Here is a 27,609-nt window from a genome sequence, read left to right as displayed (position 1 = left end):
GGGAGGTGGGCGAACGGCCCCTCCCTTCAGTGCCATTCCCGCTGGGAAAGCTACGCCACTGCTTTGTCTTTAAATCCCTTTTGAGGAAAAGAAAAAGAAAAATCAGTGGCAGCCCTCTGTACATGCACAGAGGCACTTTCCCTCTGAATTCCATCAGGACAGCAGCCCAGTGGGTGGCTTAAATAAGTTGGGGCTGATTTGTAGCAAAGGTTGCAAAACCAGACCCAGCTGCAGCAAGTCAGCCCCTGTCATAAATGGGGGCAGCAAAATTTGGGGGGCCCGCCCCACATTTTTTAAAAAATGGTGATTTCAAGCTCAAGATGCACCCATAAGGACAGTTCCCCTTCTCCATGGAAAGCGATGGCAGGTGCCCCACCCTCGGCTCAGTCCTGCGCAGGTCTACGCAGAAGCCCCAGGAAAGCACATATATAGGATTGCACAGCACAGGCCTAGGCAGGTCTACTTGGAGGTAAGCCCCATTATAGTCAGTGGGGCTTCCTCCCAGGAAAGTGTGCACAGCACGAGCCCTGGCAGGTCTACTCGGAAGAAAGTCCCATTAGAGTCAATGGGGCTTTCTCCCAGGAAAGTGTGCATGCAGGACTGCGCAGCCTCAGTGCAACCGCCTCCATTTCTGGGCACCGGAAAGGCCTGCGTGGAGAGGGGCGCGGAAGGCGGCCTGGCTGTGATGGCCAAAGCGCGACAGGCAAGCGACGTGTCCCTTTAAAGAAACGAGGCCCATTGCGCACGCACGCCGGGTGGGCGGGGGAGGAGGCGGTCTCCCATTGGCTGCTTTCCCGAGCTCCGAACGCCTGTCTCCCATTGGCCGCTGGAATGTGTTGGGGGAGGAGGAATAAGAGGAGTAGGCGGTGCCTCCTCCAAATCGCTCTTCCATTGGCTCGCGAGCTCCTAAGTCCTCTCTCCCATTGGCCGCCGGCATGCGGAGGGGAAGAGGAGGCGTGGCCTCTGACAGCGCTCTCAATTGGCTCCCGAGCTCCGAAAGCCTCTCTCCCATTGGCTGCCTGCCTGCGGGGGTGGGGAGAGGAGGAGCAACAACAACGCGGGGCTGGACTGAAGGCACCTTGCACCGCCCTCGCGCTCTGGTCGCGCGCATGCGCAGTCTGGTCACACGCAGATGTTGACTGCGGAGGGGGCGGCCAGCCCTCGACGTTCGATTGGGCAGCCACGCGCAGGGGCGGGTGCGCGCGTGGCGACGGCGGTGGGTGCTCTGGTGGTGGCACCGCCCCCGCCTCAGAAGGGGCGCAGGAGGAGGAAGGGCGGCTGAAGCAGCAGGTCAGTGAGCGCGCGCGCTGCGCCCCCCCAGGGGCCGCGTGGTGAGGGCTGCCCCCAGGGCGGGCTTGGTTGGTAGGAAGGGGAGGGGCTGTGCTCCCCCTCGCCCCTCAGGCATGACCCGCCCCGCCTCAGTCTTCCCCTTGTGGGAAATGGGCGGACTGTGTTCCCCTCCAGGGCCGCCTCCAGGCCAGTCACGTGGCTGGCTTGTTCTTCCTGTAGCCTGCAGCACTGTCCTTGCGCCCATTTCCCAGAAGCGGAAGACTGAGGCCGGTGGAGGGGCTTGTCTGAGGCCCACCTGGTGGAGTTATGCCAATAGGCAGTGCTTTATTAGTAGCATTGCCTCCCCCACTGGGTGGACCCTCCCACAACCTCAGTCTTCTCCTCTGCAACATGGGTGCAATAGTGCCCCCTTAAGGACCGCTGGTGGTGTAGCTGGAGGGGGTCGGAGGAGCCAGTGTGGCGGGGAGCCTCAGCGTGGCGGGCAAGTGGCCCCTCCCTTCGGGAATGGCTCTGAAGGCAGGGGCCGCTTGCCCGCCATGCTGAGGCTCCCCACCAAACTGGCTGCTCCGCCCCCCTCTAGCTACGCCACTGAGGACCACATGTGCAGGGCTTGCCATGCATCACCTTTCTGTAGCACTAAGACCTCTGCGTGTCTGGTCATGCTGTGACCCTGAAGGGGAATATAACACTGCTGTGGCCACGTTGCTGATGGGGAAGACTGAGGCTGGGCAAGGGGGGGCTCACCCAGTGGGGGCTCCTCTGAGGGTCACCTGGCGAAATAATAATAGCACAGCACTGTCTGTTAGGCTTGTTCCACCAGGAGAGCCTCAGGTAAGCCCTTCCCCCTCTGCAACATGGTCATATAACTCCAGTACAGGCATGCATCACTTAACAACCTCCTGCTTAACAATGGACCACATATACAAGAGGGGTCAAAGCACAACAAAGAGGCTCTTAAGGAGGCAGTCAGGTCTCCCATTGCTCCAGCAGAGTGTCTGCTTGCGCAACAAAGAGGCTCTTAATGGAAAGAAGTGGTAGTCATTCTCTAGTCTGTGCAGCCAGGGAGTGTCTGTTTACACTTCAAAGGCAATAGATTGGGCTGAATGTTCACTTAACAACCTAATTGCATAACAATGGGGGTTTGAGAATGCATCCTGAAGGGGAGTACAGGTGTTCATCACTTGACAGTGGAGAACGTATCCCAGTTGTCAAGTGATGCACACCTGTATTCCCCTTCAGGATCACATCTAGACAAGGCATATGAAGGCCTCAGTGCTAAAGAAAGATCAAGCACAGCAAGTCATGCGCATGTACTGTATTATCTTGATGCAGTCCTTCAGGGGAATACTATTGTGCCATGTTGCAGAGGGGGAAGAATGAGGCTGGGGGAGGGCATTCATCAGGTGGTTCACCCAGAGGGGCATAAATAATAATAATAAACCACTGATATTAGTATTATTACATCAGGTGAGCCTTAGGCAGGCTCTTCCTTCTCAGCCTCGGTCTCCCCCCTCTGCAACATGGGTGTATCAGTATTGCTCTTCAGGGCTGCATCAAAATAATAATAATAATATAAGCAAGATAACATGGAGGCATCTGTAACCTTTTGTTAGCACTGTCTAAATCATCAGTTTTCAACCAGTGTGCCGTGTTACCCTGCACATGCCTGATCTTGTCTGATCTCGGAAGCTAAGCAGGGTCAGGCCTGGTTAGTACTTGGATGGGAGACAGCTTGGGAATACCAGGTGCTGTAGGCTTATACCATAGTCTTTCGAGACTGAAGGTTTCCAACCATTGAATGCTCCACAGGTATGCTGTAACTTATCAGTAGGGCCTTTGAGGATGTGAGCACCAATTCTGGAAGCTTGGTGTGCCTTGTAAGTTGTCAGAAAACTGAACACTTTCATGTCTTGTCACTGTGCTGTGAGATGAAAAACATTGAAGTTCTTCGTGTTGATGTAGTCCTGAAGGGGAATACTGTAGTTTTGTGTCCATGTTGCAGAAGGGGAAGACTGAGGCTGAGAGGTGTTCACTTGTTGGAATGATACCAATAGACAGTGCTAAAGACAGGCTACAGAGCTAGTGTAGCATGTTGGCTTAGAGATTGAGCTTCCCTGGTTTGAATCTTGCGTTGGCTATTAACTCACCAGGTATTCTTAGGCAAGACACTCACTCTCTGCCTCAGTCTCTTCCATCTGAAGTATGGGGATAATAATTTGCCTTGCAGGTTGCTGTTGTAAAGATAGCATCAAGGTAATCAAGTGGTACTCTCACATTCTTAACCTGCGATGCAAATACTAAGCATAATAATTTATCCTGCATTTCAACTATTAGCTTCTCAAAGCTGCTTACAGTATTTTAAATATGTTATGCACCCCCAGGCTCGGATAGCATTCACACTTGCAAGATGTAATGCTCTTCCGTCAGCCGTGTTATCGGGCAGGTTCAGTGGTATTCCCTACTCGGAGAGGAAATGCAAGTGTGGTAGGGATTGTATTGAGACCATAACACATACCCTTTTCTACTGCCCACTTCATGATGTTTTACGCAAGAAATATCTAGGCCCTTTGCTAACTAGGATGCAGGGCTGGGAGGACTCAATCTTGCTTCAGTCTCTCCTTTCCACACCTGACTCTGAGACCCTTGTTAGGGTTGCTTCCTTTTTATCTGGGGTAATTGCCAGACAGAGCTCTGGAACTCTGGGCAGTATGTGAGGAAAAGACTGATGTCTATGTTGTGTTGTCTTTGTATATTTTTGTTTTGTTTTGTTCTTTCTCTGTATTTTATGCCAATAAAGGTCTTACGGAACTGAACTATGTTATGCACAAACACAATTTGAGTTTTACAAATTTTGACAGGCCTTGTAGCTAAAGTCGACCAGGACACTTCCTCTGCTTTTTAGCACTATGCTATGCAGGTTTACTCAGAAGTAAGCCCCATTGTTTTCAGGTAAACATGCACAGGAATGCAGTCAGCAGAGATTGTCCCTGCAGAAGAACTCAGAAGCCCAGAACTGGTTGGACAAATCCCACACAACCATCGTGCAGTACCAAACCTGAAGCCGGAGGGAGAGATGCCCACCCGTCCCCAAAGTGACCAGCTCCGAACTTCTGCTTCGGAGCTGCTGCTTATTTGGCAGCCACAGTACCCTCCAAAATAGCCAACATCTATTTGCCTGCAGCTTGGAGCTAGATCTTTCCCATAGCTGCATGGGGAAACTTTCTGTCCATTCACCAGTTTCTAGTTAGAGCTAAAGGCTAGGGCTCCTCTTGTGAGCCTTGCCAAAGGATAGTGGGCTACTTGCTGTGGTGGGCAGAATTGGGGAACCCTATATACCAGCAATTTTCAGCCTGTTGATCTCATCGCCCACTGTGAAGGCGCTAAAACTGTCAAAACACACCATCAGTTTTTTGACAATTGGCAAGGCAGCCTGAACTGGTGGGGGCTCACATCCCCCAATGGCCCTAATAATAAATGACCCTCCCTCAAGCTCCCATGTCACATCTTCCGACCATTCATGGTAAGCCAATGTGCCATGGCAGTGATTGAAAGTTGCTGCTGTATACTATCATACAGGTAGTGCACGCATCACACACAAATTGGAAAGAGGCACTCATTCCATCTAATATGGAGAACTGCCTCTTTCAAGATTCTGCCTGCCACCTGTGCTTTTGAATGTGCTTTGCATTGAAAATGATTGCTGTATTAAGATAATCTTTCGTTTTTCGAGGGACTTGCGCCGTTCCTAACATGTCACTGGTATGTTAGAAACCCTGCATTTAAATCAAAGCAAGATAAAGCCAGTCCAGTTGGAGGAGGAGCAGGCACCTGATGTCTCCTGTACCTCTCTCCTTCCCCAGGATTCTTTCCATAGGAAAGTTGCCGTGAAAAGATGCCACAAGGGGAAGGGAACCATGCCAGGAACACTGTCCCTGCCTCCCGCCAGCGTTCCACAACTGCTGGCTTAGGCTTGTTGACGTACCTGGAACATTTATAGACTGCCAGAACAGCTTGTTTCCAGTGTTTGCAGCATTTGAAGAATGGTCACTGGCCTGCAGAATCAGGGCTCTGGCTGCCCTCCTTGGTTTACAAAACAAACCCTCTTAGTTTTTTCCATCCCAATACCTCTAGGTCAGGGGTGTCCAAAGTTTTAGGCAGGAGGGCCACATCAGCTCTCTGACGCTGTGTCAGGGGCCGGGGGAAAAAAGAATTAATTTACATTTAAAATTTGAATAAGTTTACATAAGTTTACATAAATGAATATATTAAAGAAGAAATTGAATGAATGAAGGTCTTGCAATAGCTCAAGGCCTATAAAGGGCCTTGCGCAAAGCAAGATTGGCCTTTCCTTTGCTGCCGCTGCTGCATCACAGATGTGAAACTGCAAGAAGTGGAGGGAGTCCTCATCCCACAGCTCATGTGAGAGGTCAAACAGTCGCCCTCAGCTGCGAGCAGCTGCGAGCAGTTGCGTTGGGCCAAACAGCTGCGAGCAGTTGCGTTGGGCCAGTGCGGGTTCCAACAAATCTCTGGAGGGCCAGAGGCTCATTGGAGACTGGGGGCTTCCTGAGGGCCGCATTGAGAGGCCTCGAGGGCCGCATGTGGCCCCAGGGCCGGGGTTTGGGCACCCCTGCTCTAGGTCAATGGTTCTCACACGTTTAGCACCAGAACCCACTTTTTAGAATAAGAATCTGTCAGGACCCACTCGATTTGATGTCATGACTAGAAGTGACATCATCAAGCAGGATAATTTTTAACAGACCTAGGCTGCAATCCTACCCACACCTACCCAGGAGTAAGTCCCATTGACTGTCATTGTTAAAAGCACGTACATAGTAGCCTGTTAAAGTACAGAGCTGTAACATTACCCCAAATGCAGTCACATACATGTTGGCATCAAGTCTAATATATTAAAAATAAAATATTGAAATGAATGGGAACCCACCTGAAATTGGCTCGTGACCCACCTAGTGGGTCCCAACCCACAGTTTGAGAAACATTGCTCTAGGTGCATCTGAATGTTGTGACTTGTGTGGGGAAGCCAAGATTGTTCAGTTTCAATCAGTTGAGGTAGCCACAGTTACCATCTGCATTTCAAACCGTGATGTCCTGGGGAATTCCAGGTTTATTGGAGTTTCACAGCAATCAGTGTTCTAATGGAAGATTAGGTTCCATCGAACAGGTGTCCAAACTTCTTGGCAGGAGGGCCACATCATCTCTCTGATACTGTATTAGGGGCGGGGGGGGAAATTAATTTACATTTCAAATTTGAATAAATTTACATAAATGAATAAGAGATAGGACCTACATGAATGAATGACGGTCTTGCAATAGCACAAGGCCTTGCACAAAGCAAGGCCGGCCTTTCCTTTGCTGCCGTTGCTGCATCACAGACGTGAAACAGCAAGCAGTGGAGGGAGCCCTCGGCCCACAGCTCAAGAGAGAGGTTGAACAGTCGCCCTCATGCTGAGAGCAGTTGCATCAGGCCAGTGTGGGCTCCAGCAAGTCTCTTGAGAACCAAGTGTTTATTGGAGACTGGGGCTCCCTGCAGGCCAGATTGGGAGTCCCTGAGGGCAGCAAATGGCCCCCAGGCTGGGGTTTGGGCAGCCCTGCCATAGAAGACAGCTTGTCCCCCACTTCCAGTCTTCTCCTGCAGTGGCGGGACAGTGTACTCAAGGCCATGCTCCATGCAAACAGAGTACACGCCCTAAAATGTCCATTGGAAATCCTCTTCAGTACAGCCTAAATCTCATGGCAGGCAAGGTGATGTGGAAAAGGGTAGAAAGTTTAGACACCTTTGGTCTAAACTGATGGGTTTATTAGAGGAGGTTATTTTTATATATTTATTCCAATAGTACTGTCAATGAATATGGCATTTTGCAACGTAAGAGAAGGCAAGTCTCTGCCCTGAGGCGCTCACAATCTAAAAATAGGCACAAGGGAGATGACAGGAATGGGAAGGGAATGGTGCTAGGGCAAATGAGGACAGTTAAGTGATTATTTCATATGTACTCATATGTGTAGTTGTAATATGGTAAGTGTAACAGTTGTTGTCAACGACGACAAAGAAAATGTGGGTTTTGAGAAGGTAGTTGAAGGAAGGTGGGGTTGGACTAGATCAGCAGGTTCCAAACCCTGGCCTGCAGGCCTGTTCCAGCATTTGGGAAAAGCTGTCCCCACTGGGAGCTTTCTGTTCTGTACTGCAGCCTCGTTTTGTCACATCCAATCTTCCCCCAGAATTGCACCGGCCAGCCGCTTTTATCTCCTGTCACCCCAGATGCCTCTGCACCCAAATTTCTCGGGGCTTGGTTGGCTGGCATGAGACTGGGGGAAGATAGGGTATGACTAAATGAGGCTGCAGTGCGGAATGGAAAGCTCCGTGGGGATGCTCCATGGGGATGCTCTGTAGGCATGGCTTTTTCCAATTGCAGCAGTTTGCAGTTTGAAGACCGCTGGATTAGATGATCTCCAAGGCACCCTCCAACTCTAACATTCTGTGTTAGAACTGTGATTCTAAGTAAGAGATGAGATTGTTGTATGTCTGAAAGCAGGTTCTTCAGGTCATTTGCCTCACTCTTGAGAGTCTCACACAGTATGCTTTGTATCTGATTTGGGGAGCTGGGGGAGGGGACAGTCCAGAATATCTTATTTCTGGGTGCCTTTGAGGTTGCATAAACAAGAGGCGTTGGACTCCATGACTTTGTCCTGGAAGAACCGCCTCTGGACTTTGCAGTGTCCCCTCAAGGACTTCTTCTGGTTGCTGGGCTTTCCATTTGGGGACGTGCTCTGGTTAAAGTTTAGGCCATTGCAAGGGCTGAACATTAATTGCTGGCATAGATCAAGGGTGGGAAATAACCAGTGTAGGTTCTTCCAAGCCAGGAGTCAAAGAACTCTGAAGGTGGAGAAATGATTTAAGACTGAAGTGCTAATTTCATAGGCTGTTGACTTTTGTGGGACTGACTTGTGTGTAAACGTGCACAGGATTGTACTGCACCTCCCATACTCCAACATGTGAATGCCATTGAACCTCAGCCCAGAAATGCTGACCCAAGCAGCAGTATCAGGAGCATACCTGCCTTTCATTATCCAGGTCTCTCTGCTACAGAAACTGGTGTGTGTGTGTGTGTGTGTGTGTGTGTGTGTGTGTGTGTGTGTGTGTGTATTCTGGCCCCCCAGAACCGAACCACTATATTGTTTTTCAGTAGCACAGCCAGGATTTTTGCAGAAGGGAAAATGGGAAACTGCTTTGTACTGGGTCAGTCTCTTTCCAGAAAATGCCAGGATTTTCTTAGCCCTCCCTGGGGATTGAACCTGGGACTTTCTGCATACAGAACATTTGCTCTATTACCTAGTGATGACTTCCTATCCTATGTGGTACCATTTCTGCTGAAGTTCTTAAGTGGCTAGATCAATTATTTTTGAGTTTTCGTCTCACGGCGCACTGACAAGGTTCTAAAGCAGGGGTGCCCAAACCCCGGCCCGGGAACCACTTGCGGCCCTCAGGGTCTCCCAATCTGGCCCGCGGGGAGCCCCCAGTCTCCAATAAGCCTCTGGCCCTCCGGAGACTTGCTGGAGCCCATGCTGGCCATGATGCAACTACTCTCAGTGTGAGGATGACTGTTCGACCTCTTACCTAAGCTGTGGGACGAAGTCTCCCTCCACTACTTGCTGTTTCACGTCTATGATGCAGCAGTGGCATGCACATACTGCATGCACACTACATGCCGGGGGGGGGCAGGCAGCTCACATCTCCCAATGGCCCTCCTAATACGTGTCCCTCCCCCAAATCCCTGCAGCCCATCTGCAGACCACTTGTGTCACACCTATGTGCCATGTCACATTAGTTGAAAATCACTGTGTTAGATAATCAAAGTCTGCTCATTTCAAAGTTTTGTTGCTGAGCTATCCAAGCCAGGTAGCAATTCTAAAGGGGGGGGGAATTCCCAAGATAAGCATCATGTTAAGTTTACTGGTGTCTTTAAAGAAGGGACTAGAGGTGGAGGGCCAGAGGACAGATGTACCATGAAGAGAAGATGTTTCAGAAGCATGTAGGATGTAGGCATACTGAGCTTGGATCATCAGCTGCCCTGTGCAAACCCCTTCAACAGGGCTGGAAAAATATTTCAAAATCTCCAGGTATTGGGATCTTGTTTTAACTCCCAACTGAGCTGAAACAAGGTCTTAAACTCCAGGGTGTAAGTAACAAGTTTGGAGATATTAGGGATTCCTATCCTTGTCCTGCCCAGATGGTTTTGAAAACTCGCCTCCATCCTAATTTACTTTCTACCTCTCTATAGAAAACAGTTTTTAAAAAAGAAAGACTCCTGGTTTTCAAGATGCTATTACATTTTGCCATGACCAAGAGACCAAGCAAAGGGTCAGACTGTGCAGATAAGAAACTGGTTTGGTTCTTAATTGCTGGGATCATTAGAAGTAGGAGGCAAGTTTAGCATCTACTTTAATAGTGTCTCTGAATATGGTGCTTTCCATTTTTCCAACTCTCCAAGCCAACTTGGTCACAAGTTTGCTAAGTGACTCTTAAGCAACCTTGTTCTCCTAAGCCACACACACACACACACTCACACCCCGGCAGAAAGGGGATAAGACTACAGTAGGTCCCTGGCACCCGCGGGGATCCATTCCCAAACCTCTTGTGGATGCCGATTACAAAGCTAAAAAAAAAAATCAGATTGTAGAGGCAGCAAATCCAATTGTTAATTGAAATGAATAAGCCTGTGTTTGTCTACTCAGTGGCATGTTTTATTCTTGCTGTATCGGTTTGTCCAAGGATTTTTCCCCCCCCCCTTAGTGTTTTGAGGGGTGTGTTTACAAGGTTTGGGGTTGCATAGAACTCTTCTCATGCCTGCCAGCTGCTAAGAGTTCTGGGCAGCTCGAAAGCCTCTACACAGCCAGGTAAAATGACTATCTGAATACTTGTTTCTTGGTTATTTCTGCCTTTGGGGGCCTTGCCCTTCATGTGTTTTGCAATGGAATGTCAGAAAGTCTTTGGGTTTTTCTTTTTTGCCCAAATCCTAGGGTTCTGTGCTTGCTTCTGTCCTGTGTGGGTTTCTGTGCTGTCAGCTGGTGTAGGAGAAGGAGGCTGCCGGCTCCTCAGTCTGGAACTTCTCATGTCTGTGACATGCCTGCTTCCCACGTGGAGGGAGCTGATTTGCCATCCCTCAGAGTGAACTCTGAGAAACATTTTGCAGTGATCACACACACATTCCAGCCAGTTTGCATGCGCCCAGCTGCTGTTTCATTCCAGCAGTGACTCAAAGCCAGGCACTGCTGCAAAGCCAGGATCTGCCTGAGGGATGTAGGCAGCGAGTTTCTCCAGCGGCCCTGCTTGTCTGGTCTGTTGGGTTCTAGTTCTGACACTTCAGATCACCGTACTTGTTTTGTTTGGCTCCTGTTGACTGTGAGTAAAATACTGATGAAGAGAGAGGTGGACTGTGCAGTTGCCTGGGGCTGATGTCTTGCACATCGAAACCAGGTTTGTAAATAGACAAAGTTATGAGTAAGAATTGCCGCCAGGAAGCATTTCCACTCCTCACTTCCTAGCTCCTGCCAGGCTGTGATCCCAGGCAAAATAGAGATTCAGAGGGTCAGGTCTAAAAGAGAGAGGAGCACTACAGGCCTGGTCTCAGATCTGATCTTGGCTGAAATTCAGGGTTAGCATTTTTTCAAATCTTTTTATTGCCCTATGCTTTTGGAAAGTGGCTTTACTGGGTCTCCCAGTGATCTCCCATCTAGGGACTGGATTCCCATTCAGATCTACACACACTCCTTTAGCTTAAGCAGTGAGTAAATGGTCACCTGGTGCTCCCCCATGGTTTGCTTGGGCCCAAATATTTGTGGTGTTTAGCCCAGCATTTCTCAAAGTGTGGGTTGGGCTCCACTAGGTGGGTCACCAAGCCTATTTCAGGTGGGCCCCCATTCAGTTTAGTGTCTATTTTATTTTTAATATATTAGACTTGATGCTAACATGGTATGTGACTGCGTTTTGGGAAATGTGACAGATCTGTACTTTTAACAGGCTGCAGTGTGTATGGTTTTAACAATGATAGTCAATGGGGTTTCCTTTCATGTAAGTGTGGATAGGATTACAGCCTTTGGGATGTTTGGGGAATTTTTTTAAAAACTGCTTGGGGGGGGGGGTTTGGAGAGTTCTTCAAATTTTCCTGCTTGATGATGTCACTCCTGGCTATGTCTTCACGTTAATGACATAGCTTCTGGTAGGTCCTGACAGATTGTCGTTCTAAAAAGTGTGTCCTGGTGCCAAAAAGTTTGAGAACCACTGGTCTAGGTTCAACATGACTTGCTTTTTAGATGCTTCTTTTTTCTTTTTAAAAGGCAATCCAGCAGGTTTTCTGGAAAATTTATCCTTACCCTAAATTGATTAGGATCTGATTCAGTGTGCTTGAATTTTGTGTGCTTTGGACTGTAATTTACAGCCCCACCTGCCCCCAGCTGTTTGCAAGTGAGACAGACAGACAGACAGACAGATCTTATCTTGCAATCTTCCTAGGGTAGTCACCTGAAAAGAGGTTAATTGCATCTTCCCTAACTGCCCAATTAGAATGGTATTGTCTCCACTTATTATGTTCATTACAGGAAAATATTCTGCTTCCCTTCAGTGCTGAACAAATTCTATTTTTAATTTGTCATCTGATGTCAGCGCGTCAGGCTTGTAAATAGCCTGTCGCCTGCTGTCTCTGGTGAGTGAGGATCTTCTCCAAACAGCTGAAGGTTCACAAAAGCTTGATTCTTCTTCTGCCACCCTTTGAAGGGCCAGTGGACTAGGGAAGGGGTTGGGCCCCTGGCTGTATGAAGACTTTGGGCAGCTCTTGCTAGCACAGTGAACTGGCGTCTGCCTGCTGTCTTATTAGTGAGATACTGAGATCTTCAGTCTGTTGTCCTGCAAACGATAGTTGCTTTTCCCCAATTTTGAGTCCCCTTTTCTGGTTCGATAAACCTGACTTTTGTTTTCTCCTCTCTCCTGTCTTAGAGCTTGGGACTGCTACGCTGTCAGGAGTGTCTTCCAGAGGCTCTGGGAATGATGCCTGCTCCGGGCATGATGAGTAGTTTTGACCTGGTCCTCCTATCCCAGAAGCAAAGGTGATAACTCTGGGTTTTCCTCCAATGTGGCACAAGAAAAGGAGTTGGCCTCAGCCTTGCACAAAGACGTTTTATGCCCTTGAGGCATCACCATACTTCCAGCTTTCTGGGAACTGTTCTGGAGCCTGCCTCCCTTGTTCCGGGACTCCTTGGGCAGCCATCACACCCCTAGCCTGTCCTTGTGGTTTGTTTTCAGACTGGGTCATGGGGGTTCTCTGCTACCCCAGGTCCATGCAGGAAGGGTGTGAGCTCTGACATGGCGCCTGCGATAGGCCAAGGACCTGCTGGATGCGCGAAGCTGTTGCTGGCAACCAGGAGAACTGGCTGAGCACCCCAGGCAGCCCCTTTCTGTCTGCCTCTGGTTTTGCCTGCCTCCCCCACCTCATCATGTTTCTCCTGCTGCCCTTTGATAGCCTGGTGGTTAACCTGCTGGGCATTTCCCTGACGGTCCTCTTCACCCTGCTGTTGGTGTTCATCATCGTGCCAGCCATCTTCGGGGTGTCCTTTGGCATCCGCCTGCTTTACATGAAAACCCTGCTGCAGATTTTCCAGGTGAGTCAGGCGGCTTGGTAGTCCTGTGCAATCTGGGGTGCAGGTATGTGTTGGCAGAAGGAGCAGAGCGGTGGATTGATTCACCCCCAAGATAACTTGTTCTGCTGGATGAGTCAATGCTTTTTTCAGTACAGTGGACTTTGTTTATCTTCTGTCTCGGCATCTGCAAGTTGAATATCCATGGATGCTGAGCCCACAGCTGAAGGGCCTCAGAGGATATGACTGGAAGGCACTTCTGGCTCACACCGTTGACTTTGTCGCATCCAGAGGTGTCATCGGGCACAGGGAAGCTGCAGAAGTCACTGGCGCAAGCTAGAAGTGCCTTCTGGCCATGTCCAGGAGGCTTCTAAGGAGGTAGGGAGACCACACAACCTCTGGAGGGCCAGATGCGGCTCCCAAGTAAGTGATTGTCATGTGGATCCACTGTGAATACCGAGCACCCTCTCTATTGGAGTTCCTATCTTCCGTTTTTTGGTGCTGAACCTGGGATCAACCAGGGAGTAAAGCTGACCAGTTTGGGGTAGGAGGCTTGCACCACAGTAATTCCCCTCTGGACACACAGACCCTCTCTTTCCTTTGTTTGAATGGAGGGAACACGCAGTAGTGCTTGTGCAAATGAGCAGAGCCAAATTGGGATGGCTGGGCCACTTCCTAGACCAGGGGTGCCCAAACCCTGGCCCTGGGGCCACTTGCGGCCCTCGAGGCCTCTCAGTGTGGCCCTCGGGGAGCCCCCAGTCTCCAATGAGCCTCTGGCCCTCTGGAGATTTGTTGGAGCCCACACTGGCCCAACGCAACAGCTGTCAGTGTGGGGGCGACTCATGTTAACCTCTCACATGAGCTGTGGATGAGGGCTCCCTCCCCTGCTTGTTGTTTCACATCTGTGATGCAGTAGTGGCAGAAAAGGAAAGGCCAGCCTTGCTTTGCGCAAGGCCTTTTATAGGCCTTGAGCTATTGCAAGACCTTCACTCATTCATATAAGTTCATCTTTAATATATTCATTTATGTAAACTTATGTAAATTTATTCAAATTTTAAATGTAAATTAATTCTTTTTTTCCCCGGCCCCCGACACAGTGTCAGAGAGATGATGTGGCCCTCCTGCCAAAAACTTTGGACACCCCTGTCCTAGACCATCCCAAAATAAGACCTGGTTATTATGATCTGCTGTCCCAAGTCACGGACCGATGGCTTAAAGATCTCCGAGTGAAATAAAAGAAGGCTTGGTTATGCCCTCTTGCAGGCTAGGGTGCGGGTGTAAGACTAACAAGATTTAGGCTGGGAGCAGGAAATGTATCTGGTTTTACCATCGCCCTATATTTCACTCCTGCAAAGTACAGTATGTTTTTTAAGACTCTGTAAATCCATCCACCCGTGAGTTCGTACTGCGTGTGTGTGTGTCTGATTGAACCAGGTTAAAATGAGCCAGGGTCAGCTCCTAAAGCTGCTTGGGAACTCCAGTGTTAAATCCTGGCAAATGTTTTTTCTCCATTTCCCTCCCCTGGTTTTCCAGTGCTTATTCAGTTGCCAGCCTGCCAAAAGGGACACCTTCCTCCAGTGCTATCACTTGTACAATGATTCGATCTGGAAACATTTCAGAAATCGCCAAGATTTTTATGAGTCACAAGTTGGCAACCATCACGTGCAAGGCTGAAACTAGCAGTGCCCAGGAAGGGGAGAGAGAATTCAAAGGCATAAGGCAGTTAATTATAGGTCTGCAGCAGCCCACAGGCAGGAATCTGGCAGCATTGGTGGGAGGGGAGAGAAAGAGAGAACAGATTCACACAGGACTTTAGTGTGCTTTCAGGTTCCTGGTATGGCAAACCTCTGGGGAAATGGAAAATGGAAAGTGGGTTGAAGAATAGGAGCGTTTCTCTTCTTCCCTCCCCCACCATTGTCCATCAACCTGATGCCTAGTTTGCGTTTGTGAGTGCAGATGCTCTTGCCAGGTCTTTCCAGCCCTGTTCTGGTGGGAGGAAGTCTGGCATCCTGCCTTGCCGTCCAATGTACACAGATGAGGAAACTTATCCAGAAAGTGTCAGAATGGAAGCATCTCTGAAGCATTGGAAGCATTAAGGAGGCCAGCTCTTCCCACCCTCCTGCAAGGCACGGCCCACACAAGCAATGCTGAGGAACCAGCACAAGGAGTCACTGCCAAATGTCCATACTGCATTTGCAACCCTGCTGGTGGCTGGAAATTTCCAGGCTGGGTCCAGCCCATGTCAGCTTGCCCTCTGGCACTTAGTGAGAGTCAATTTCTCCTTAGCAGCCTTCGGTCCAAGAGCTGTTGACATGCTGGGGGCAGACAGGATTGAAAGAATGGAGTAAACCTGCATGCAGGTCTGGTTCTTTTTGCCAAGTCACCTTCCTTCCCCTGGCTGGCACGTGGACTGATACACTGGGAGCATGAACTAGGACTGTTCCATTGCTGTCTCCGTGACCAGATCTGTGGGTGCTCCTTGCTGAAACCACCAAAAAGGCTACCCCTAGGCAATCTGTATTCTGTATACTTTGGGTTTTGCAGAGAGAAGTGAAAACAGTCAAAACACTCAGGCAACCAGACAAGAACTTTGGTACCCAGACCAAAGTCAAGTAAGGTGGCTGTCAGGTGACACCAGAACTGCAGTAGAGATGGGACCAGACAGATCTTCTGGGATAGGGATTTGCATAGCCTAGACTAGTGGTTCCCAAACTGTGGGTCCAGGTCCCACCAGTGGGTTGTGACCCAATTTCTGATGGGTCGCAAAACTGACAGGGCAGCTTAGGCGTCAGGGGTTAAACATGCTGCTATGGGGGGGCACTGCTGCCCAACCACCATGATAGCCACACCCCTTGGCTTTTATAAATCAGGCAACAGCCTCTAGGGCAGGGGTGTCAAACATATGACCTTCAAGCTGAATGCAGCCCCCAGAAGCAATTTATCAGCCCCCCCCTGTTATAATCGGACTCTACCAGCTTGATTATTTGGTTCTCTCTCTTGAAAGCATGGACAAGATTTGCACATTTTCTGTCATTTGCAGGAATTAGTTTCTGTGTGTTTTTTTCTGGCCATCATCTGTTTAATGATGACACTTTCAGCCCTCAGCAGGCACTATGAAGGCTAACTTCACCCCTCTGTATGAAACGAGTTTGGCATCCCTGCTCTAGGGTCTCTGAAATGTTTAGGAACCACTGGCCTAGTCACAGCATTGGAGAAAAACGTGAAGTGTGTACCCACCAGCTGCACTCCAGGTGGAGATGGTGGACACCAAAGGATCTTCCTGAATGTCCTTAAGGGATGGGCAAGCCCCTGTGAAATGAGATGGCCCTTTTAGTTACATGTTTCATTTATAGCAATGTGCCTTATTTTGCATAATTCATTCTGGAGTGGACTGAGAAGGTGGACAAGGAATTGAAACCTGTATGCTGGAAATCTTTTTCACATCTGCCCCAATTCTTGAGATTTCAACACTTGTTGCTCTGTGTACCCTTTCAAGCATATATTCACAGTCTTGACTGCTAGAACTGGGGTTTAAAAAAAAATAAAAGGGCTATGATTCTCAGGAAGCTGAATTTTCTGCAGAGCACCACAGTCTGGTCTGATGGGATTGCAGCATACATCCAGCTCTGCTTAGGAGGGAGTTGCTTAAGCCGGTGTTACATGGAGGCGGTCAGGTGGAGGGCAGCCAACTGAGCTGAAAGTGAGTCTGTGGGGGGCGGGGGCTGCCCTTGGGAGGAAGGACTGACCTTTGTGTAATGTGGAGACAAGCTTGGCCAGGAAGCTGCCCAGGGCAGAGTCTCATTCAGTTGCCAATTGCAGTAGTTTGGATGGAAAGAAGCAGCACCTGACCCTGAGGGTGGTAGGTTGTTGTTTGCGCGCGGGGGGGGGGGGGGGACTTTGCCAGAGTAGTTTGCACCAGAAATACAGCCTGTGCTTTTAATTGTGCCAGGATCAACAAGCACCAGGACTCCCAGCTCCATCCTGACGAGGCAGGCTGTGTGCTTCCCTCCAGTCACAAAGGTTAGGCATGCAAGAGCCGTACTGCTCCAAGCAGTGACATGGTTCAGCAAGGAATAGAGCTGGGACTCCCTGCTTGCTCTTGTGTTGCCTGGTGATCAATTTAAGAAAATGGGGTGGTGTGTGTTTCCCTCTCCTCAGCCTCTAGAGCTTTACATATCACTCACAGCCAGTTGTATGGAAAGACCTCTCTGTTTTGGGACCAGCTGTTTCCTGTTTTTCATACCTATTGTTCAGTGGCTAGAGGCCACTTCAAGCTACTGTTCTTGTAATCTGGGAGCCAGAGGTGGTTTTTCCAATCAAATCCCAAATGTTTCTCAGGGCTAGATGGAGGAGCTTCTGCTTAGTCTTTAAATCAGGTGTGTGACATTTCTGCACTCAGAGCAGGTTAAAAACAGCAGTTCAACCACTACTGTCCTCAGTTTAAACCATCAGTTAAAAACCAGACCCTGCTAAATTTGTATCCAGATGGGAAAACAGCAGGTAAAACCGTCCAGGCCAGCTTGTGGCAAAGACCCCTTTGGAAGAACCTGGTCTTTTACCTTGCAGTGAGAAGCTGCTAGCCTAGAAACCCAAATAAGTTCCATGCTTGGCAAAACATTCCACACTGGGCATTGCCACAAGGAAAGCATTGCTTGTGCCCTGTCCTTCACAAAGGAGAAGACTTGACCTAAATTTGGTCCCCTGGACCTGCACAGGCAGCAGCCCTGGCGAGATTTGGTTAATGGCCAGACTTTCCCTATCCCTGACTGTACTCTTTCAAAACTGGCTTGCGCAAACTGAGAGTTGCCTTCCTGTGGGCAAAGGTTTCTAGTGGCAACCAGCCAAATGTGCCTGGGCCAGATGTGCTGGCAGGGGTATGAAGGTGACAGCCACGCCATTTGCCTGGAATGAATGAATATATGAGTGTAAGAAACTGCTTTTTGCCGAGTCCAGCCATTGGGCCATCTAGCTCAGTCATGTCGACACTGACTGGTAGAGACTTTCCACTGTATTCCCTCTCTGGAGATGCCATGGATTGAACCTTTGGCACACAAAGCATGTGCTTTATAACTGATAGTCCCTGGGAATTGCATGAGTATTGCTCAGTAGCGGTGCTGGTTGACAGCTGTTTCTGGGGCCTCCTATGAATGTGTCTGGTCCTTTCTAAAGCCAGCCGAGCTATCGCCATGCCTAGGGGCATTGAGCTTCATGGTCAATTTGTGTGCACCATCGAGGATTCCAGTTTCTGTTTTGTGTCTCTTACAGTGGGCGACGCTGAGGATTGAGCGCGGTGCCAAAGAGAACAACCACGCGGTTTATAAGCACTACGCCAATGGTAAGAGGCTGGGCATCCCTTGAGGCCAGGAAGGGTGCCATTTCTGGGTTCTGTTTTCCACACTGTGTGGCTGGTGGGTTGTGTGTCTCCTTACAGGTATCATTGCCAAGGAGCCCACTTCACTGGAAGAGGAGATCAAGGAGATCCGGCGGAGCGGCAGCAACAAGGCCCTGGACACCCCCGAGTTTGAGCTTTCAGACATCTTCTATTTCTGCCGCAAGGGCATGGAGACCATCATGGACGACGAGGTGACCAAGCGCTTCTCCGCGGAGGAGCTGGAATCCTGGAACCTGCTGAGCAGGACTAACTACAACTTCCACTACATCAGCCTGCGCCTGACGGTGCTCTGGGGGCTGGGGGTCCTCATCCGCTACTGCTTCCTTCTGCCACTCAGGTAACATATAGCCTTTGTGGGGCCCTGCAGCTGTGGGGCTCACCTTCTTTGCTGGTCTGGCATTGCTGCCCTTCTCTGTTTCTGCACTTGGAATGAAACCTTCCAATGAAACCTTCATTCCAATGTTGGCCTTAACTCCCTGGTGGGAATCACTTCCCTGGCCAGCCCCGCAAAGGGCTCCCTGTTTTAGCAGGCTGGGGACTAGCGGAATGGGTAGGCTTGCCTCCTCAGGTTCACTGGTGGGTTGGGCCGTGTCTCATGTCTCTCTTTCTCTTTCATGCAGAGTAGCCCTGGCTTTCACAGGCATCAGCCTCTTGGTGATCAGCACCACAATGGTGGGCTACTTGCCCAATGGAAGGTGAGTTCTCAGCAGGCAACAGGTGTGGCAGGGACTTTTTTTCAGAAGCTGGGGCCATGGAGTTGATCCTTGATCCTTCACCCACCCTGGGATGTTGGGCTGCAGTTATCTCATAGTTGGGGAAAGAAGTGGTTAGTTGATTGATAAAAGATAATGTGTTTGTAGTACTGTCAGGTATTCATCCCTTCATGTGTTTAATGCACAATTTTCAACCTTTTTCATCTCACAGCACACTGATAAGGCGCTAAAATTGTCAAGGCTTTCAAAATTGTCTTTTTTGGAAAAATTGTCAAAATTGTCAAGGCTTTCAAAATTGTCAAGGCTTTTAAAATTGTCAGTCTTTTGACATTTGATAAGACACACCACACTGCTGGAGAGGGACAAACGACCCCCCCCCCCCCCGGCTCTACTAATAAATGACCCTCCCCCAACCTCCCATGGCATTCCAGCAGATCAGTCGCTATACACCAGTGTGCCACAGCACACTGGTTAAAAATTGCTGTGTTGTTGCCATTTTTCCAACAAACCTAAAAGGCATGGATTGTCTAATGAGGAGGATGACTATGGTGGCTGTTCTTTCTCAAGCAAGGGCTGACTGGTGTTGTGAGGGGCCTCACAGAGATGATTTAAAAACCAGCTGCCTGCTCAGTATCTCCTGTTAAAGGTTTAGCACTCCTGTTAACAGGTCTGTCACTTTGCCACTTAGGTTTGTGAACATTTTGGGGGGCGGTCTGCACCAAGAAATAAGTGTTCTATGTGAACATCCCTCCAATCAGGATTGAACTGAAATGGAAACATGACACTGTAACAAAATTTGAACAATTTTGTTTTTCTCTTAATATTTTGACTTCTCTTGGGTGTATTTTAAAAACGCTGCTATTTTTGGCACTGCATCAATAACAGGCCAACACACATTTTGCTTCCTTAAACGTTACACCAATTCCTGGGTATATTTGGAGTGCTGATTCCAAAAATGGCATCCGTTTTGCCGTATCACATCTAGTTTTGGAGATACAGCATAGTTACATTAGTGAATAGTTCAAGAAGCTTCCTCATGAGGAAGCCTACACCATGGCTTCCTCATGAGGAAGCTGGTTGAACCATTTACTAATGAAACTATGCCGTATATCCAAAACTAGACATGATAGGGCAAAACGGATGCCATTTTTTGAATCGGCACCCCAAATTCATATCAAACCACCATAAATTTTGGGAAAAACTTTTCTGACCCTCAATTTTGTAGGCCTGTATAATTTAACCACAATTTACAAGCAGTTGTACAATACAACGCATATTACAATGCACTTAGACAATAGAATAAATAAGAACACAAAATGGAAGATAACTGAAAGTTTTGATGCAACAAAAAACTTAAGATTAAATTGGAATTATCGCCTTTGAATTGTATAAGAAACATTAAAAATTCAACACAAACATTGTGTTACACAGTGTAATAAGATGTTTGCTCTGGTCCTTTAGGTGCAAGGACTTCCTAAGCAAGCATGTACACCTGATGTGCTACCGGATCTGTGTGCGGGCCCTTACAGCTATCATCACTTACCACCACCGGTATGTTGGGGATTGTGCTGCGACAGCATGGCGCATTTGTTCAGGGAAAGGGACTGTAGATTATGATCACAGCTGTGCATGCACCATGCTTAGGGGATGGGGGTATAGCTCAGGTATAGAGCACCTGCAGTGTGTGCAGAAGGGCCCGAGTTCAGTCCTGGGTAGCATTTCAAGGTAGGGCTGGAAAAGACCGCTGCCTAAAAGCCCTGGAATGTTTCAGTCAGTGTTGACAATGCTGAGACGCATAGTCGGCTTCATACGTTCACTCTCAGTGGGAGTATAGAAAATCTGCAGAGTGTAGTGCTGGTCAGAGAGGAGAAAAATCAAGTTTCTAGCTCTCATGGCTGCTAAGATATGCTTGAAAGGGGCAACACTACTGAGATCTCCAAAGCCAGAGAGGTTGCATTGCACTTATGTCAGTGCTGGAAAGTGGGTTAGGATTGCGCCCTAAGAATGCTTGAAGTTGTGGGGGCGGCAATTTCAGTGTCTGCTTCTCCATGATTAGCAAGACCAGAATAGCTGTGTAACAGAAGTGGAAATATGCAAACGTACCTAATGGACATAACACGTGCATGTTGCAAAACTGAACTTTATTTAACAAAAACCATTAAGCACAAAGTATACAAAGCCCTTATGGCAGTGGTATTCAAACTGGGGAGTCGTGACACCCCACCCTGTGGGTCCTGGCCTCTGCCCCCTTAAGGGGCGGGGGCAGTCAGGAGACAGGGGGAAGGCAGCGGCGTGATCCGCAGGATCGCACTGCTCAGGGGGGCTGCAGGGGCTTGGATGCATTTGCCCAAGCCTCCTGCAGCCTCCCAGGGGTGCGGGGAGCCCTGCGCAACCTTCGGCAGGGCTCCCCAGGTCAGGAAAAGTGAAAGCGGAGCAATCGTGCCGTGCTCCGCAAAACCGGAAGCGGAGCACAATAGCTCGGCTTTCCCTTCTGACCGGGCTGCAGGGACTAGGGTGCACCCTCCAGTCCCTGCAGCAGCCGTCCCTGTGTGTGGGGAGCCCTGCGTGAGTGCCCGCAGGGCTCCCCAAGTCAGGGACAGGGAGAGTGGGGCGATCGCATTCCGCTTTTGCAGAGGCAGAGCAGATCGCTCCACTCTCCCTTTCCCTGACCTGGGGCACCCTGCAGGCGCTCGCGCAGGGCTCCCCGCGCACAGGGACGGCTGCTGCAGGGACTGGTGAGTGCATCCCAGTCCCTGCAGCCCCCTGAGCGATGCGATCCTGGGGATCGCGTAGCTGCCTTCCCCCTGCCCCTGCTGCCTCCCCCCCGCTCCCGCAAAGACTTACTGCGGGTTTCAAACTCCAGGAGAGTTTGAAAACCGCAGCCTTATGGTAATCCCTGAATTGTGGAGTTATCCATGGGGCAGGGCATAGGGACCCTGTGAGAGACTGAGAAGCCCCAGTCCATATGCTCTTCTAGGGGAGACTGGATTTGTGCTCTGATTCTTTTTGTTAATCTCTCTTCTTCCCCCCCCCTTAGGGAAAACAGACCTCGCAATGGAGGAATCTGTGTGGCTAACCATACGTCCCCTATTGATGTCATAATTCTAGCCAGTGACGGCTACTATGCTATGGTGAGGATGGGGAACCCCACCAGCCTCTGTGTGTCTGCATGTGCATCTGAAGAAGAGCAGGCTGCTGCAGCCACTTGCAAGTGTCTATCCCTTTCTACCAAAGCCTTAGAAAAGACTTTCTAAGACCTTCCCTCCATAGTGCTACTACCACCTTAGGGCAGGTCCTGCCCCCTCTTCATGGTGCAGTGGGACAGATGTCCAGACCATTGGGGGTAGTTATGGTGTCTCTTCTCTTGCTCACACTCCCTAATACCTGGAGTTCATGCAGGCTCCAGTGTTTAATGTGCCCCATGATATGAGCTGCATGTTGGCTGGGCAAGGGTGCATTCAGGTGGGGGCTGAACCAAAGCTCCCCAGAAGGGTAACTGATTCCTCTTCCTTCTCAGGTGGGCCAGATTCACGGAGGCCTCATGGGAGTGATCCAGAGAGCCATGGTGAAGGCGTGTCCCCATGTCTGGTTTGAACGCTCCGAGGTGAAGGATCGCCACCTGGTGGCCAGAAGGTGTGTACACAGTCCCTCCTACGTGTTGGGGAGATATTTTCTGGAAGAGTGGGTCAGAGAATGGGGTTGGGAGATCTTTTAAACAGAGCAGGTATGAAGTTCAGAACTTGAAGGCTGAGTCTGCTGGTGTCTGCCTTTGAAGCAGCAAAGATCTCTTGGTCAGTAACGTGTGCACAAACTCTTTTTCTCTGCCCACAGGCTGTCAGAGCATGCTCATGACAAGAATAAACTGCCGATTCTTATTTTCCCTGAAGGTAAGCAAAAGCTAAGGAAGATAACGAAAGTCCAGTGAGTTTAGTTTCCAGTATTGCCATGGATTCCCTATATCTATAAACCACAGAGCTAGGAAAAGCTGGCAGGACCCTGAATTTCCAGTATCTAATTGGAAGCTGTAGTTCAGGTGACAGAACCAGGTCTCCAGTAGAGGGAGCTGCTCTGCCTCTGTCTCTCCAAGGCACATAATCTCTTGACTTGACCCTGGCTCCCCCCCCCCCCCCAAAAAAAAAAAAACACAAAACTGGCTGTGTTCTGGTCCTAGTCCCCTGGGGGCTGGGGATAAGAATAGGCCCTCAGTTTGGCTGTACTTGTCGTAAGAGGCAACTACACAGCCACCGGGTAGATGGGACTCGTCAGCCTGGGAAAGCAGCTCATCTGAGAGAAGGAAAACTCTGATCCCAAACCTCCACTGCCTTGTGGCTACATCCAGTTATGGAAAAGGCTTCAGGAGTCAACCCTGAGGCAAAATCTGGAGCCGGAGTCCCTGAGGCAGTTCATGGCTGAACACAGTCACGTTCTGGCAACTCCTGCGATGCCGCTGGAACCAACCGTATTGGCCTCTGCCTTTCCATTGGACCATTTCAGCGACGTGGAGAGGGGGGATTTGCTGCATGGGTAACAGCCTATCCTCCATACCTACTTTACCCAGGCTTCGCACACTGGAGAGGACACTCTGTTCCAGAATCACCATTCAGAGCGTGACACCATAGTCTTCCGAGACTGAAGGATGCCAACATATCTGGTCCTAGACATGCCAGTTGAACTGCCTGGAGACCACAGCTGTCTAATTTAAGCTCTTCCACTTTCCAAACACACACACACTGCCCCACACTTGGAGGGGGGCCTTCGTTAGCCGTAGCAACTACCTACAAAAACTACTGTCTCTCTTGCCAGGCACTTGCATCAATAACACCTCCGTGATGATGTTCAAGAAGGGAAGCTTTGAGATTGGTGCCACTGTTTATCCCGTTGCCATCAAGGTGAGAGCCATTGCTGTTTAGAGACACACGCTGATGCTTGCTGGGCAGGAATTGGGGAGAGCTAGAGGATAATGCTGCTGTTACCTGTGTGGAGCCGGGGTGGGGGGTGGACAGGTGTCGTAGCCTAGGTGTTATGGGATTCTTTACTCAAGACAATTCTGGAAGCCTGAATTGTGCAGGAGTGGGCAGTTGAGTGAGTGTGTTTATTTCTAAGCTTCTTTTGGCCGAGGAGTCCTCAAACATTACACAGCATGAAACCAGGGCAGTGAAAAGGGCTCCCTCAAACATTCCCAAAACAAAATGCTCAGTAAAACAACTACGATTTGTAAATTCACCTTTGGGGCAACCAGTGGCGTTCCTGCCCCTGTGCTGTCGCAGGGAACCTGGAAGTGCCGCTTCCCCCCCCCACAGTTCTGAAATGCCCCCGCACCTGTCATGTCCAGTAGGTCTTCTGAGGGCCACAGAAGCAACCACAGCACAGCGCAGTCCTCCAGTTGTATTGCCTGGGAGCACCTGCACCCACTGATCCTCCCCCTAGATATGGTACAGGGGGCAACACATTGGATAAAATCTGTGGGGGGGGGGTATATCTATGCACAGCTCAGCAGAACGAATGGGTACAGCTTACATTCATTCTGTGGCACTGGCTCCCGCCATCCCCAGTGCCCATTTTTTTTAATGTTCTGATAGCGCGAGACTGCTGCTTCCCAGGAAGAAAGCTTTCTTTTTTCTGCCAGTTGCAGAACAACTTATGCAAAGTTCTCAGCTATGCGTGCATGTGAAGCTGCAAAATTTTGAGGGGCGTAGTGCTGGGAAGAGTGAACCTCCTTGGTTGGGGGCCCACTGCAGTGGTCAGGTTCCATACTAGCCAGATTCTCTCGTGTGGTGTGGATGCCAGAGGAGAAATTCCAGCTGCATTGTCTCTGTGTATGACAGTGGGTCAGGGCCCAGCCTGGAACCCTATAGCCCTGGGATGCAGATTCCTACTCTGCCATGGAGCTCATGTGGCAAGTTCCTTTTGCAGCTTGACCCATCTTAACTCACTGGATGGTTGTAAGGATAAACATGGGTTATTTTCATGTGCATTGCCTGCATATTCTTGAAGAACGTACAGGCATAGAGCCGACATAGCCTAGTGGGAAGTCAGCCTCTCTCATGCATTGTTTGTACCTTCTTTCTCTTTCTGTCAAATTTCATTGTGGCTATGAACTGGCTAGGTGGTTTGAGGTGTGCTGTTTACTCTCTGCCCCCCAGCTGCAATTGAGGATAATGAAATAATTCTCAACAGGGTTGTTGTAAGGATAACAAGGTAATACATGCGAAGTACTCTGAATGCTTTAAAAATAAAAAATAAAAACCCTGCACAAATGGTGTAGATCAGCTGTTCCCAAACTTACTGTGGTCACGGTGCCCTTCTTTTGCATCAACCTCTTCTTCCTGGCTCTCCCATCATCTTGGTCGCGAGAGGCAGGAAGATGGGTGCCGCCATCCTGAACTGCACAGTTCTCATGCAATCCAAGATGGCGACACCTGGGTGAACCAGGATGAAGAGGCCACTGGAGACATCATGCGGCATCTCTTAGTGTGCCGTGGTGCAGTTTGAGAACCACTAGTGTAGATGGTGATAAAACAGGCTGTTTGAAATCCATCCCTGATGCAGTTTCTAATGGTGACTCTGCTCCTTTCTCTGGGGGCCTAGAATAAACCCCCACCTTTTGGGGTGCTGTTGCTTGTGTCCTGAGTGATGTCAAGCATTCTCACCATCTTGGCCTCCCCTCCTCCTTCCCACCCTTCAGTATGATCCGCAGTTTGGAGACGCCTTCTTCAACAGCAGCAAGTATGGCATGGTGAACTATCTGCTTAGGATGATGACCAGCTGGGCCATAGTCTGCAGTGTCTGGTATCTGCCCCCGATGACCAGACAGGTGAGTGAATCAGGCCTAGAGCAGGTTGGTGCCGGATGTGCATCCGGCTTGCTGGCCGGGCCCCCTCTGCTGATGCTGACCATCTCTGTTCTCCCGTAGCCTGATGAGGATGCCGTGCAGTTTGCCAATCGCGTGAAATCTGCCATTGCTAGACAGGGGGGCCTCGTGGATCTCTTGTGGTGAGTCTTGCCCTGGAGCCCTTTTTGCTCAACTTCATTGGAGAAATGGGAAGAAGCAAGCCTGTAGCCAGAGCACATGGAGCTGAATGACCCTGCCTGAGGCAAATCATTGGTCTGTCTAGCTTTGTCTGTGCACTTCATCTGTCTTCTGCATGCAAAGCAAATGCACTCCAACTGACTGGTAGTAGTGGCCTCTCTCAGAGCTTTGTTGGGTCAATAAGCTCATGAAAACCATGTGATTGAATCAGATCCAAGAGGTCCATCATGGGCCAATCAGAGGTCACTGGGTACCCCGTAAGCAGGATATGAAGGCAGACGACTCCCTTCCACTGTTCATGTTCCTCCCCCACCTCACCACTTGTGTTCAGTGACATCTTGCCTTTGATTATGACAGTGTCATTTCAGCTAACATGGCTAATAGCCATGGATAGGCCCTACCTCCTCCATGACCTGTTCTGATTGGCAGATCATCTCAGGTGTCAGGCCTGCCCCAAAACCTTCTGTCTAGGGCCAGAGTTGGTAGCATAGCCAGAGCGGGGGTGGCGCAGCAAGTATTGCAGGCACTGCAATGCACCATGTAAGCAGTCCGTCCCACTCACCATCAGAACTCGTCAGAATCCTTATGAGCACCTGTATGTTCCCATCGCTGCCCCAGTGGCTCCAGCGATGAATGGGAGGGGCCGCTTACACTGCGTGTTGATGCACCTGCCGTACTTACCACACCACCCCTGCTCTGGCTACGCAACTGGACAGAGAAGATGTGAAGCAGGAGATCTAGGTTGTTACATTTGGCCCTCATTGTGGATAGGTTTGGTGCTCTTTCATTAGGTGAGGCCTCCCTGCTTTTCAGGACTGAGCTTCCCCCCACCCCACCCCAGTCCCCTGCTTTAATAAGGTTGGGAATGTTGTTTCCATCCTGGCTGTCAAACATTTCACAGAGTTGGTAATGGACCCACAAGGCCATCTAGTCCAACCGCTGCCCGTAGCAGTAAATCCTCAAGCATATCGTTCTTCCCCTTTCTTAGGGATGGTGGCCTTAAGAGGGAGAAGGTGAAGGACACTTTCAAGGAAGAGCAGCAGAAGCTCTACAGCAAGATGATTGTGGGCAACCACGAGGACCGAAGCCGCTCCTGAGCTTGCTCCTGAGGGGCCGCCTCAGACCTCCTGCCAGCCCTCCACCTCTGGCGTCGCCTGGAGCAGCAGCTTCTCTTCAGGCCCCTGCCTGCTTCCAATCTCACAGCCACGGCCCAAGAGGCCTTGTTTTCATGGCCGTGGCTTAGCCAGCAGCAGCCCAAGGACTCCTGCCACAGTTGGGGGGGGCTGTTCCTCATATTGTGTGCATATTTGTGTATGTGTGTGCACGCCAGAGGGTGCCTGTGTGTGCACAAGGGTTGTGCGCAGGATACTTCAACCCAGCTGGACTCTTTGAGCCCTCACTGCCAGTGACGGATACCCCTGTTGTTCTCCCATTTATATTGGGGAGCACAGGTGTCTTTTCTTGCCCCTTCCCAGACTTGACTGACTGACAACAGCTGCATGTATCCACTTTGCATTTTGTAATTAAATGGTATGGATAGA

At 49.8% G+C, this 27,609-nt stretch overlaps 1 protein-coding gene across 5 annotated transcripts; it reads left to right on the top strand.

Annotated features, from left to right (window-relative positions):
- The first annotated feature begins 1,133 nt into the window (after nucleotides 1-1,133).
- On the top strand, nucleotides 1,134-27,609 carry GPAT4 (glycerol-3-phosphate acyltransferase 4). Of its 5 annotated transcripts, none has more exons than XM_066639206.1 (13): nucleotides 1,134-1,290; nucleotides 12,296-12,957; nucleotides 18,199-18,268; nucleotides 18,365-18,662; nucleotides 18,946-19,020; nucleotides 20,500-20,589; nucleotides 22,076-22,169; nucleotides 22,556-22,671; nucleotides 22,870-22,925; nucleotides 23,842-23,927; nucleotides 25,724-25,852; nucleotides 25,952-26,031; nucleotides 27,057-27,609. In XM_066639206.1, exons 2-13 carry the CDS (start codon nucleotides 12,694-12,696, stop codon nucleotides 27,163-27,165), a joined length of 1,467 nt encoding a protein of 488 aa, XP_066495303.1. In that variant the 5' UTR covers nucleotides 1,134-1,290; nucleotides 12,296-12,693; the 3' UTR covers nucleotides 27,166-27,609. The 5 variants fall into 5 exon arrangements, with proteins under 5 accessions (XP_066495303.1, XP_066495302.1, XP_066495304.1 ...); XM_066639205.1 differs by lacking the exon at nucleotides 1,134-1,290 and adding an exon at nucleotides 10,525-10,780; XM_066639207.1 differs by lacking the exon at nucleotides 1,134-1,290 and adding an exon at nucleotides 10,526-10,640.

Source organism: Tiliqua scincoides, chromosome 11, assembly GCF_035046505.1.
Source record: "Tiliqua scincoides isolate rTilSci1 chromosome 11, rTilSci1.hap2, whole genome shotgun sequence".
Lineage (NCBI taxonomy): Eukaryota > Metazoa > Chordata > Lepidosauria > Squamata > Scincidae > Tiliqua > Tiliqua scincoides.
The sequence above is the reverse complement of the archived record's forward strand: the minus strand, read 5'-3'. Positions and strand labels throughout refer to the sequence as shown.